The sequence below is a fragment of the Piliocolobus tephrosceles genome, chromosome 21, assembly GCF_002776525.5.
Source record: "Piliocolobus tephrosceles isolate RC106 chromosome 21, ASM277652v3, whole genome shotgun sequence".
NCBI lineage: Eukaryota > Metazoa > Chordata > Mammalia > Primates > Cercopithecidae > Piliocolobus > Piliocolobus tephrosceles.
Genome location: NC_045454.1, coordinates 17,098,035 through 17,111,885, shown reverse-complemented (window position 1 = coordinate 17,111,885; position 13,851 = coordinate 17,098,035). Strand labels below are relative to the sequence as shown.

General features: G+C 47.8%; 1 protein-coding gene across 1 annotated transcript in view; it reads left to right on the top strand.

The window, feature by feature from the left end:
* SPTBN4 (spectrin beta, non-erythrocytic 4) overlaps positions 1-13,851 on the top strand; it is a 117,949-nt gene that overhangs the window by 3,753 nt on the left and 100,345 nt on the right. The window contains exon 2 of the mRNA XM_023229136.3: positions 2,930-3,116. Coding sequence (XP_023084904.2) covers positions 2,945-3,116 — 172 coding nt within the window. The 5' untranslated portion in view covers positions 2,930-2,944. The remainder of the gene's footprint in view (positions 1-2,929; positions 3,117-13,851) is intronic.

Here is a 13,851-nt window from a genome sequence, read left to right as displayed (position 1 = left end):
CAAAAAAAAAAAAAAAAAAAAAAAAAAAATACAAAAAATTAGCCAGACGTGGTGGTGGGCGCCTATAGTCCTAGCTACTTGGCAGGCTGAGGTAGGAGAATGGCGTAAACCCAGGAGGCAGAGCTTGCAGTGAGCCGAGATCACACCACTGCACTCCAGCCTGGGCGACAGAGGAGACTCCGTCTCAAACAAACAAAAAAACCAACCAACCAAACAAACAAAAAAACACAGAACCTTTACTAAGCCATTGAGTCTGAGCTCAGCAATTTAGGCTGGAATCAGGTGGCTGTTCTTCTGGTCTCTGCTGTGGTCAGAGTTGAGGGTGGTGTTGGCAACCTTAGCTGGCCTTGGCTAGAATGACTAGGGCCTTGGACCTGGTCTGGCCCAGGTGTGTTTTTCTTATAGCCACAGTACAGCACAAGCAGAAACATGCAAAGTCTCCCTCCCGAGTCCTAGGCTCAGAACTGGCACAGCAGCACTTTCACCTAATTCCGCTGGCCAAAGTAAATAACAGGCCGGGCGCGGTGGCTCAAGCCTGTAATCCCAGCACTTTGGGAGGCCGAGACGGGCGGATCACGAGGTCAGGAGATCGAGACCATCCTAGCTAACACTGTGAAACCCCGTCTCTACTAAAAAATACAAAAAACTAGCCGGGCGAGGTGGCGGGCGCCTGTAGTCCCAGCTACTCGGGAGGCTAAGGCAGGAGAATGGCGTGAACCCGGGAGGCGGAGCTTGCAGTGAGCTGAAATCCGGCCACTGCACTCCAGCCCCGGCGACAGAGTGAGACTCCATCTCAAAAAAAAAAAAAAAAAAAAAAAAGTAAATAACAGGGCTGGAGTCAATGGGTAGGGCATGCGGTCACTCTATCCTACCTTAGCAGTAGGAGGACACTGAAGAGTTATATGGCAAAGGCTGTGGCTACAAGGGTGAAGAATTAGGGCCATTAATGCAAACATTCTTTTTTTTTTTTTCTTTGAGATGGAGTCTCTCCCTGTCACCCAGGCTGGAGTACAACGGCCCGATCTCAGCTCATTTCTACGTCCGCCTCCCAGGTTCAAACGATTCTCCTGCCTTAGCCTCCCGAGTAGCTGGGATTACGGTAGCCCACCACCACGCCCAGCTAATTTTTGTATTTTCAGTAGAGACTGGATTCCACCATGTTGACCAGGCTGGTCTCAAACTCCTGACCTCGTGATCCGCCTGCCTTGGCCTCCCAAAATGCTGGGATTACAGGCAGGAGCCACTGTGCCTGGCCCCATTAATGCAAACATTCTATCACCTATTTTTTTTTTTTTTCTAGAGACAGAGTCTTGCTTTGTCTCCCAGGCTGGAGTGCATTGGCATGATCTCCGCTCACTGCAGCCTCCACCTCCCAGGTTTAAGCGATTCTCCTGCCTCAGCCTCCTGAGTACCTGGGATTACAGGTACATGACACCACGCCCAGCTAATTTTTGTATTTTTAGTAGAGACAGGGTTTCACCATGTTGGCCAGGCTGGTCTTGAACTCCTGACCTCAAGTGATGCACCCATCTAAGAAAGTACTGGGATTATATGCGTGAGCCACCGTGCCTGGCCCTATCACCTATGTTTGAATTCTAGCTACTTACTAGCTGTGTAACCTTGGAAAAATAGATCAACTCCTCTGTGCTTCAGTTTCCTCCTCTGTAAAATAGGTGTAATAATAGCCAACTGTTAGGGAATTAAATTTGTGGAAATAATAAGAGAATGTACATGAAGTACTAATCACAGGGCAAGTGTTCAATATGTTCATTATTGTTATTACTGCATTACAGAACTCTATTGTTCTAATAATAACAGTGACAGTTTGCTGAGCTCTTAATATGTGCCAGGGTCTAAGCCATGTGTTTTACCACATCCTGTGAAGTGGTGAGGGTAAACATTATTATTATAGTTATTTAGAAATAGGGTCTCACCATATTGCCCAGTTTGGAGTGCAGTGTCACCATTATAGATCACTGTAGCCTTGACTTCTTGGGCTCAAGCCATCCTCTTGCCTTAGCCTCCTAAACAGCTGGGACTATGGGTGGCAGCCACCACATTTGGCTAATTTTTAAATTTTTTTTTAAGACAATTTTTGGCTCTGCTGCCCAGGCTGGAGTGCAGTGGGAGCTATCTTGGCTCACTGCAACCTCCATTTCTTGGGCTCAAGCCATCCTCACACCTCAGCCTCCTGAGTAGCTGGGATTACAGGCACGTTGCCACCATATCTGGCTAATTTTTTTTTTTTTTTGAGACAGAGTTTCGCTCTTGTTGCCCCCGGCTGGAGTGCAATGGCACAATCTTGGCTTACTGCAACCTCCACCTCCCGGATTCAAGCGATTCTCCTGCCTCAGCCTCCCGAGTAGGTGGAATTACAGGCATACTCCACCTCGCCGGGCAAATTTTGTATTTTTATTAGAGACGGGGTTACTCCATGTTGGTCAGGCTGGTCTCGAACTCCTGATCTCAGGTGATCCGCCCGCCTCGGCCTCCCAAAGTGCTGGGATTATAGGCGTGAGCCACCGCGCCTGGCCAATTTTTGCATGTTTTGTAGAGACAGGGTTTCAACATGTTGCCCAGGCTTGTCTCGAACTCCTGGGCTCAAGCTATCTGCCCTCCTCAGCCTCCCAAAGTGTTGGGATTATAGGCCTGAGCCACTGCACCCAGCTTATTTTTATTTTTATAGATGTGAAATCTTGCTATGTTGCCCAGGCTGGTCTCCAACCCCTGGGCTCAAGCGATTCTCCTGCCTCTGCCTCCCAAAGTGCTGGGATTACAGGTATGAGCCACTGTCCAAGCCTTATGATTTTTACTATGTCCACATTAAAGACAGAGAAATTGAGGACAAGAGAGGGGACAGGACTCAAAGCCAGTCACTGTTAGAAATGGGACTTGATCCTAGACCTAACCTACCTCTCCCCATGTCCAGGCCTCACTTTCCCTGATGGCGCAGATACCAGGGGAAGTGGACAACATGGAGGGCCTGCCTGCCCCTAACAACAACAACCTTGCCACCCGCTGGGAGAGTCCAGATCGGGGCTGGGAGCGGGAGCAGCCGGCCGCCTCCACCGCAGCGGCCTCGCTCTTTGAGTGCTCCCGGATCAAGGCCTTGGCAGGTACCTGGAGGAGGGCTGGGGTGGGATGAGGAGGACGAGGAAGGGGGAAGGGTACCCGAGAACCTTGGTGGTCGGGAGGGTAGGAGGAGAGACCAGCACTGTCTAATAGAACTTTCCATGATGGTGGAAATAGTCTATATCCGTGATGTCCAATGTAATAATCACTAGTCCATGTGGCTTTTGAGTGCTTGAAATGTGGCCAGGGCTATGTGACAGACTGAGTTTTAAATTTTATTTAGTTTTAATTAAATTTATTTATATATATATATATTTTGAGATGGAGTCTTATTTTGTTGCCCCGGCTGGGGTGCAGTGGCGAGATCTTGGTTCACTGCAATCCTTTCCTCACGGGCTCAAGCCATCCTCCTATCTCAGCCCCCTGAATAGCTGGGACTACAGATGCATGCCCCAACACCTGGCTAATTGTTTTTTTTTTTTTTTTTTTTTGTATTTTTAGTAGAGACGAGGTTTCACTCTGTTTGCCAGGCTGGTCTTGAACTTCTGACCTTAACTGATCCACCTGCTTTGGCCTCCCAAAGTGCTGGGATTACAGGCATGAGCCACTGCACCCTGCCCAGTTTTAATTAAATTTAAATAACCGCATGTGGCTTGTGACTGCTGTACGGAGCAGCGCAGCCTTAGAGCCTTAGAAATGTACAGTCCCAGAATGGTGGGACTTTGTAAGCATATTCCCTTAGAATCCCGAAATGCAGAGCCGTCAGATCCTTGGAACTTGAAATGTCTAAGAGATTGTTAGACCTCTCGAAATGAAGATCTTTGGCCGGGCGTGGTGGCTCATGCCTGTAATCCCAGCACTTTGGGAGGCTGAGGTGGACAGATCTCTTGAGTGTGTGAGTTGGAGACCAGGTTGGCCAACATAATGAAACCCTGTCTCTACTAAAAATTAAAATTAAAAAAAAAAAAAAAATTAGCCGGGCATGGTGGCATGCATCTGTGGTCCCAGCTATTTGGGAGGCTGAGGTGGGAGGATGGCCTGAGCCCGTGAGTTGGAGATTGCAGTGAGCCAAGATCACACTACTGTACTCCAGCCCCAGCAATAAAACAAGAACCTGTCTCAAAAAAATAAAAATGCCTGGCTAATTAAAAGTTTTTTTTTTTTTTTTGGCCGAGCATGGTGGCTCATGCCTGTAACCCCAGCACTTTGGGAGGCTGAGGCGGATGGATCACTTGAGGTCAGGAGTTCAAGACCAGCCTGACCAACATGGTGAAACCTTGTCTCTAGTGAAAAATACAAAAATTAGCCAGGCATGGTGGCTGGCACCTGTAATCCCAGCTACTCAGGAAGCAGGAGGCAGGAGAATCACTTGAACCCGGGAGATGGAAGTTTCAGTGAGCTGAGATCACACCATTTCACTCCAGCCTAAGTGACAAGAGTGAAACTCCAACTCAAAACAAAAAAAAAATTTTTTTTGTAAGATGGAGTCTTGCTGTGTTGCCCAGGCTGGTCTGGAACTCCTGGGCTCACACAGTGCTTCCACCTCGGCCTCCCAAAGTGCTTTGATTACAGGGGTAAGCCAGAGTGCCTAGTAGTCACCCTACTTTGATGTATCAGAACAATATTAGCAAAGACCAGAGAACTTTATAGTTATAGAAAGACCTTAGACCTTTAGAATTGTAGACCCTCGAACCTTAGTACTTAGTATTCATAGAGGTTTGGAACCTTAGAATTGTTTAATCATCAGCATTAAAACTGGCAAATGGCCAGGTACAGTGGCTCAAGCCTGTAATCCCAGCACTTTGGGAGGTCAAGACGGACGGATCACGAGGTCAGGAGATCGAGACCATCCTGGCTAACATGGTGAAACCCCGTCTCTACTAAAAAATACAAAAAAACTAGCTGGGCGAGGTGGCTGGCGCCTGTAGTCCCAGCTACTCGGGAGGCTGAGGCAGGAGAATGGTGTGAACCCGGGAGGCGGAGCTTGCAGTGAGCTGAGATCCGGCCACTGCACTCCAGCCCGGGAGACAGAGCGAGACTCCGTCTCAAAAAAAAAAAAAAAAAACCCAAAGATCAGAATCAGTTCCCTCCAAATCTTAGAACTTTAGTAACTCAGCAGTTTATAATCACAGGATGGCTCTCTGATACTAAGATTTTTGGAACTTTTATTTATTTATTTATTTATTTATTTGAGCTGGAGTCTCACTCTGTTGCCCAGGCTGGAGTACAGTGGCGCAATATCAGCCCACTGAAACCTCCACCTCCCAGGTTCACGCGGTTCTCCCACCTCAGCCTCCTGAGTATCTGGGACTACAGGCCCGCACCACCACGCCTGGCTAATTTTTGTATTTTTAGTTGAGGCAGGGTTTCACCATGTTGGCCAGGCTGGCCTTGAACTCTTGGGGTCGAGCGATCCATCCGCTTTGGCCTCCCAAAGTGCTAGGATTACAGGCGTGAGCCATCGTGCTGGCTCAAGAAACCTGGCTGATCTAGCAACCTGTAGTCCCAGCATTTTGAGAGGCTGAGGCGGGTGGATTGCTGGAGCCCAGGAGTTTGAGACCAGCTTGTCCAACATGGCGAAACCCCACCTCAACTGAAAATATAAAAATTAGCCAGGTGTGGTGGCGCATGCCTGTAGTTCCAGCTACTCGGGAGGTTGAGGTGGGAGAATCTCCTGAGTCCGGGGAAGCGGAGGTTGCAGTGAGACAAGATTGAGCCACTGCACTCCAGCCTTAGGCAACTGAGTGAGACCCTGTCTCAAAAAAATAAGAAACCTGGCCAGGCGCAGTAGCTCACGCCTGTAATCTCAGCACTTTGGGAGGCCAAGGTGGGCAGATCACTGGAGGTCGGGAGTTTGAGACCAGCCTGGCCAGCATGGCAAAACCCTGTCTCTATTAAAAATACAAAAAATAGCTGGGTCTGGTGGTGCGTGCCCGTAATCTCAGCTACTCAGGAGGCTGAGGCAGGAGAATTGCTTGAACCTGGGAGGCGGAGGTTGCAGTGAGCCAAGATCATGCCATTGTATTCCAGCTTGGGTGACAAGAGCGAAACTCCATCTCAAAAACAAACAACAACAACAAAATAATAAAAATAGAGAGAGAGAGAGAGAGAGAGAGAGAGAGAGAGAGAAATCTGTATGTGCCACAAAGTATGAACCAGATTCAGCTGATGGATTGCCAGCTTCATCTGATCTAGAAACCTAGACTGATGAAAACATACACTCATGGAAACTTACAGTTATACCTTTAGAGTCTTAGAACCTTAAAAAGGTAGGAACATATCAACTTAGAATTCTAGAATTTACTAATTTAGTGTAAGTGAGTTCGTTTGTGTTTTGAGGGGGAGGGGATCTCTCCACGTTGCCTAGACAGGTCTCAAACTCCTGGTCTCAACTCAGCCTTCTGAGTAGCTGGGATTACAGATGTGTGCTACCACTCCCAGTTGTAGAATTTATTATTATTATTATTATTATTATTATTATTATTTGGACTGCTGCCCAGGCTGGAGTGTGGTGATACAATCATAGCTCACTGCAACCTCCAACTCCTAGGCTCAAGCCATCCTCCCACCTTAGCCTCCTGAGTAGCTGGGACTACAGGCATGCACCACCGTGCCTGGATAATTTTCTTCTTAATTTTTTGTAGAGACAGGGTCTCGCTATGTTGCCCAGGCTGACCTTGAATTCCTGGACTCAAGCGATCCTCCTACCTTGGCCTCCCAAAGTGTTGGGATTACAGGTGTGAACCACTGGAATTTATTTTATCTAGAAAATATAAATTCAGTGCCTGCTGTGTGCCTGGCCCATGCTGGACAACATGAGGGGAATAGTGGTGACTGAGGCAGCCCGGGGCCTGCCCCCACAGGGCTCATAGGTCAGTGGGAGAGAGAGATCCGGCTAGACAGTGTTGACTCAGAGGGGTCAGAGACAGGGTAGGGGAGGCACAGGCAGAGAGGTCGGGGCTGTTGACAGAGAGGCACAAGCATCGGGCTGTGATGGGGAAGCCCAAGGACTGCAGGAGCCCATAGGATGTACTTGATCCAGCCTGGAGAATCAAGGAGGACTTCTTGGAGAAGGAGAGGCCTAAGTTCGGGCCTAAAGGGTGAATTGGCATGAACACAAGAGTGAAGGGTGGAAGAGTGTTCTAGGTAGAGGGAACTGCATATGCAAGGCCCCCAAAAGTTGGGAGTGGCTTAACTGAGAAGGATACAGGTGAGGAGTAAGTGATGATGGGGGAGGAGCCAGTGGAAGCCAGATCCTTCTTTTCTTTTTTCTTTTCTTTTCTTTTCTTTTCTTTTCTTTTCTTTTCTTTTCTTTTCTTCTCCTTCCTTCCTTCCTTCCTTCCTTCCTTCCTTCCTTCCTTCCTTTCTTTCTTTCTTTCTCTTTCTTTCTTTCTTTTTCCTTCTTTCCTTCTTTCTTTTTTTTCTTTCTTTTCTTTCCTCTTTCTTGACGGAGTTTTGCTCTTGTTGCCCAGGCTGGAGTGCAATGCCGCAGTCTCGGCTCACTGCAACCTCTGCCTCCTGGGTTCAAGCGATTCTCCTGTCTCAGCCTCCCAAATAGCTGGGATTACAGGCACCTGTCACCTTGCCCGGCTAATTTTTGTATTTTTAGTAGAGATGGGGATTTCACCATGTTGGCCAGGCTGGTCTCGAACTACTGACCTCAGGTGACCCACCCGCCTCAGCCTTCCAAAGTGCTGGGATTACAGACATAAGCCACTGAGCCTGGCAGAAGCCAGATCTTAAAGGGCCTTGTGGGATACCAGGGAGCTATGGAAAGATTTTTTTTTTTTTTTTGAGGCGGAGTCTCGCTCTGTCACCCGGGCTGGAGTGCAGTGGCCGGATCTCAGCTCACTGCAAGCTCCGCCTCCTGGATTTACACCATTCTCCTGCCTCAGCCTCCCGAGTAGCTGGGACTACAGGCGCCCGCCACGTCGCCCGGCTAGTTTTTGTATTTTTAGTAGAGACGAGGTTTCACCGTGTTAGCCAGGATGGTCTCAATCTCCTGACCTCGTGATCCGCCTGTCTCGGCCTCCCAAAGTGCTGGGATTACAGGCTTGAGCCACCGCGCCCGGCCTATGGAAAGATTTTTAAGCAGAGGTGGGATATGGTAAGATGAGAATTAAGGACTCTCCAAATCTTAGAACTATGCTTCTGAGAGCATCTTGCCCAGGGAAATGTAGAAATCCCCTTTGAGATTAAAAAAAAAAAAAAAAAATTATCTCCAACTTGGGCAATAAAGAAAGATCCTGTATGTACAAAAATTTAAAACTTAACTGGCCACACTGGCATGTGCCTCTATTACTCTGGAGGCTGAGGCAGGAGGATCGCTTGAGCCCAGGAGAAGGCAGTGATCTATGATGGCACCACTGCATTCCAGCCTTCCAGCTTGAGTAACAGAGTGAGATCCCACCTTAAGAAATTGTATTTTATTTTCTCTCTCTTTTTTTTTTTTTCAGACGGAGTCTTGCTCTGTCGCCCAGGCTGGAGTGCAGTGGCGCGATCTTGGCTCACTGCAAGCTCCACCTCCCAGGTTCACGCCATTCTCCTGCCTCAGCCTCCGGAGTCGCTGGGACTACAAGTGCCCGCCACCACGCCCGGCTAATTTTTTGTATTTTTTGTATTTTTTTTTTTGAGACGGAGTCTTGCTTTGTCGCCCGGGGTGGAGTGCTGTGGCCGGATCTCAGCTCACTGCAAGCTCCGCCTCCCGGGTTTACGCCATTCTCCTGCCTCAGCCTCCCGAGTAGCTGGGACTGCAGGCGCCCGCCACCTCGCCCGGCTAGTTTTTTGTATTTTTAGTAGAGACGGGGTTTCACCGTGTTAGCCAGGATGGTCTCGATCTCCTGACCTCGTGATCCGCCCGTCTCGGCCTCCCAAAGTGCTGGGATTACAGGCTTGAGCCACCGCGCCCGGCAATTTTTTGTATTTTTAGTAGAGAGGGAGTTTCACAGTGTTAGCCAGGATGGTCTCGATACCTCGTGATCCGCCCGCCTCGGCCTCCCAAAGTGCTGGGATTACAGGCGTGAGCCACCACGCCCCGCCCGGCCACTCTTTTTTTTTGAGACAGAGTCTCTCTCTGTTGCCCAGGCTGGAGTGCAGTGGCACAATCTTGGCTCACTACAACCTCTGCCTCCTGGGTTCAAACTGTTCTCCTTCTTCTGCCTCCTAAGTAGCTGGCATTATAGGAGCCCGCCACCACGCCCAGCTAATATTTTGTATTGTTAGTAGAGATGAGGTTTCACCATGCTGGCCAGGCTGGTCTTGAACTCCTGACCTCAAGTGGTCCACCTGCCTTGGCCTCTCAAAGTGCTGGGATTATAGGCGTGAGCCACGCCTGGCCTGTGTAATTTTCATAAATGCTCGCAAATGCACAACTCTGCTTAAATCTCCCATGCTTAGGGTTCACATATGGCTCTACAAGTAAAACACATTTATAGAGGAACTCGAGACCCCAAACCAGTAACATTCAGCTTAATGGTAACTTCATGATGCTGCTCTCCTGCTGAAACCACCTGGCCGCTCAAAGTACAAATATGACATAGACCACTGCGCTGCATTTCTTTTGCATCCCTTTGCCCAGCTCTCTCATGGTTTTTCTCCCTCTTTTATTTTGAGGCAGAGTCTCGCTCTGTCACCCAGGCTGGAGTGCAGTGGTGTGATCACGGCTCACTGCAGCCTCGACCTCCCAGGTCGCCTGTAATCCTAGCACTGAGGCTGAGATGGGAGCATCACTTGAGCCCAGGAGTGAGCAACATGGTGAGACCCTGTCTCTGTCAATTTTTTCAACATTAAGGAAAATTGTTTGGACCCCACGTTCAGTGTGTTCTCTACTCACCCTCCACAGTTTGTGGCTCACTACTGTCACTGACCTGTGTGAGGCTTCTCTCCAATTCTCTTTTATTTCCAAATCTCAAATCAATTTCTTCTTCCCCGTAGGCAACCACTGACATTATTTTGTTTTGTTTTTTAAATGAAGATGGAGTCTTGCTCTGTTGCCCAGGCTGGTCTTGAACTCCTGGGCCCAAGCACTTCTCCTACCTCGACCTCCCAAAGTGTTGGGAAGCCACTGCTTCTGACCCCATTCAGATAGTTTTTAATGTGAATCTTTTTCTTTGCATGAGGATAATTTTGCAAAATGTGCATTGCTAATGAGTAAGCATATATATATATATATATATATATATTTAACTTTTTATTATTAAAGTAGTTCATGCACACAGAATGGCAGAAAAGTCATGCCAGTATTTCCACAAATGAGTACTCTCTTGTAACCAGCGCCCATGTTAAAAAACAGAATATACAACGGGGTGTGGTGACTCATGCCTGTAAACCAAGTGCGTTGGGAAACCAAGGCACGATGATCACTTGAGACCAGGAGTTCAAGACCAGTCTGGGCAACATAGAGAGACCCCATATCTAAAAAAAAAAAAAAAAAATTAAAAAATTATCTAGGCGGGGCTAAGTGCAGTGGCTCACGCCTGTAATCCCAGAACTTTAGGAGGCTGAGGTGGGTGGATCACGAGGTCAGGAGATTGAGACCATCCTGGCTAACACGGTGAAACCCCGTCTCTATTAAAAATACAAAAAATTAGCTGGGTGTGGTGGTGGGTGCTTGTAGTCCCAGCTACACAGGAGGCTAAGACAAGAGAATGGCATGAACCTGAGAGGCGGAGCTTGCAGTGAGTGGAGATCAAGCCACTGCACTCCAGCCTGGGTGGGAGAGGGAGACTCCGTCTCAAAAAAAAAAAAAAAAAAAAAAATTAGCTGGGTGTGGTGGCATGAGCCTGTAGTGCTAGCTACCCAAAAGACTGAGGTGGGAAGATTGCTTGAGCCCAGGAGTTCCAGGCTGCAGTGATCTAAGAAGGTGCCACTGCCCTCCAGCCTGGGCAACAGAATGAGATACCATCTTTAAAAAACAAACAGAATGTGACATATGACAGACCCAGTAAAGCATCCTCATGCCACCTCCCTATCACTATAGTCCAAGGGTGTACTCTTTTAACTTCTAACAGCTCAGCTTCATTTTGCTGGTGTTTTAACTTTATGTAAATAGAGTAATGCAGTGTGTGCTGTTTTGTGTCTGGCTTTATTCACTCAACATTATGCCTGTGGGAGATGCATCCATGTCTCCCTATGCTTGTGGGTTGGTCCTTCTCCTTGCTGTATAGTGTGCCATGGTGTGAATGTACCACAGTTTGTTTATGGATTCACCTGTCCATGAGCATTTGGATTGCTGCTAGTTTGGGGCTACTATAAATGGTGGTGTTGAGCCAGACGTGGTGGCTCACGCCTGTAATCCTAGCACTTTGGGAGGCCAAGGCGGGCGGATGACTTGAGGCCAGGAGTTCAAGACCATCCTGAGCAATACAGCGAGAACCCATCTCTACTAAAAATACAAAAAAATGTGCTGAGTATGGTGGTGCATGCCTGTAATCCCAGCGACTTGAGACGCTGAGGCAGGAGAAGCGCTTGAACCCAGGAGGCGGAGGTTGCAGGGAGCCAAGATAGTGCCACTGGACTCTAGCCTGGATGACAGAGTGAGACTCTGTCTTAAATAAATAAATACATAAAATAAATGGTGGTGTTCTCAAGTTTCTAGTACCCATTTTTGGTGGGCATAAGCGCTTGTTTCTGGTGGTTTACACCCACCCAAGGGTGAAGATGTCCAATCACAGAGTAAGGGTATGTATTTTATTTTATATGTATATGTATTTGTTGTTGTTAATTGAGACGAAGTCTCGCTATGTTGCTCAGGCTGGTCTCCAACTCCTGGGCTCAAGCAGTCCTCCTTCCTTGGCCACCCAAAGTGTTTGGATTACAGGCGTGAGCCATGCGCCCCGCCAAGTGAGTGTATATCTAACTTCAGTAGAGACTGCCAGTTTGTGTCATTTTATATTCCCACTAGCGGTGTACCAGAGATTCAGTTGCTGTGCACCCCACCCTTGTGATGGTCAGTCTATTTTTTCTTTTCTTTTCTTTTTTTTTTTTTTTTGAGACAGAGTCTCACTGTGTCACCCAGGCTGGAGTGTAGTGACGCGATCTTGGCTCACTGCAAGCTCTGCCTCCTGAGTTCAAGCAATTCTCCTGTCTCAGCCTCCCATGTAGCTGGGATTACAGGCACACACCACCACACCCAGCTAATTTTTGTATGTTTAGTAGAAACGGGGTTTCGCCATGTCGGCCAGGCTGGTCTCGAACTCCTGATCTCAGGTGATCCGCCTGCCTCGGCCTCCCAAAGTGCTGGGATTACAGGCATGAGCCACCATGCCCGGCTGATGGCCAGTCTTTTTAGTTTTAGCCATTCTAGTGGCTGTGCATTCTGCTGTGGTTTTACTTAGCATTTTCCTGATGACTAAGAACAACGAAGAAGGTGAAGCATATATTCATACATTTATTGGCCATTCCGATATCCTTTTGCGAGATGCCCATTCAGGTCTTTTTTTTTTTTTTCTTTTGAGATGGAGTCTTGCTCTGTTGCCCAGGCTGGAGTGCCACGGCATGATCTTGGCTCACTGCAACCTCCACCTTCTGGGTTCAAGTGTTTCTCCTGCCTCAGCCTCCTGAGTAGCTGGGATTACAGGTGTGTGCTACCACACCGGGCTAATTTTTGTATTTTCAGTAGAGACAGGGTTTCACCATGTTGGTCAGGCTGGTCTCGAACCTCCCAAAGTGCTGGGATTACAGGCATGAGCCACCGAGCCTGGCCCCATTCAAATCTTTTGCCCATTTTCTTATTAATTTGTCTGCCTCTTTCTGATGTGTTTGGAGGAATGCAAGTACCTAAGCAGACGTATGTGTTGTCAATGTTTTCACCAGCTCTGTGGCTTATCTTTTCACTGGCTTAACAGGGCCTTTGATAAACAGATTTTTTTTTCTTTTTCTTTCTTTCTTTTTTTTTTTTTTTGAGACAGGATCTCACTCTGTTTCCCAGGCTAGAGTGCAGTGGCTCAGTTTCTGCTCACTGCAGCCTCAACCCTCAACCTAACATCCCAGGCTTATGAGATCCTCCCACCTCAGTCCCCTGAGTAGCTGGGATTACAGGTACGGGCCACCATGCCTGGCTAATTTTTGCATTTTTAGTAGAGACGGGGTTTCGCCATCTTGCCCAGAATTGTCTGAAACTCTTGACTTCAAGTGATCAGCCCGCCTCGGCCTCCCAAAGTGCTGGGATTAGAAGTGTGTGTGACAGTGCCCAGCCTGATGAACAAGATATTTTAATTTGAATGTAGTATAATTTAATAATTATTTAACAATCATTTCCTGTATGGCTAACATTATTTGTGTCTTGTTTAAGAAATCTTTGTCTATTCCAAGGTTATGGAAATAGTCCTTGATGTTTTCTTCTGAAAACCTAATTTTTCTTTTCTTTTTTTTTTTTTTGAGATGGAGTTTCGCTCTGTCACCCCGGCTAGAGTGCAATGGCGTGATCTCAGCTCACTGCAACCTCCCCCTTCCGGGTTCAAGCGATTCTCCTGCTTCAGCCTCCCCAGTAGCTGGGACTACAGGCGCACGCCACCACGCTCGGCTAATTGTTGTATTTTTAGTAGAGACAGGGTTTTGCCATGTTGGCCAGGCTCATCTTAAACTCCTGACCTCAAGTGATTCTCCCACCTCAGCCTCCCAAAGTACTGGAATTACAGGCGTGAGCCACTGCACCTGGCCTAAAAGCCTTATTTTAGTCCTTTCACATTTGGATTTGTAAGCGGAATGAAATTTATTTGTATATATTATTGTGTACAGTGCAGGTCAGTTTGTTTTCGTCCCCCATACGGATATCAGTTG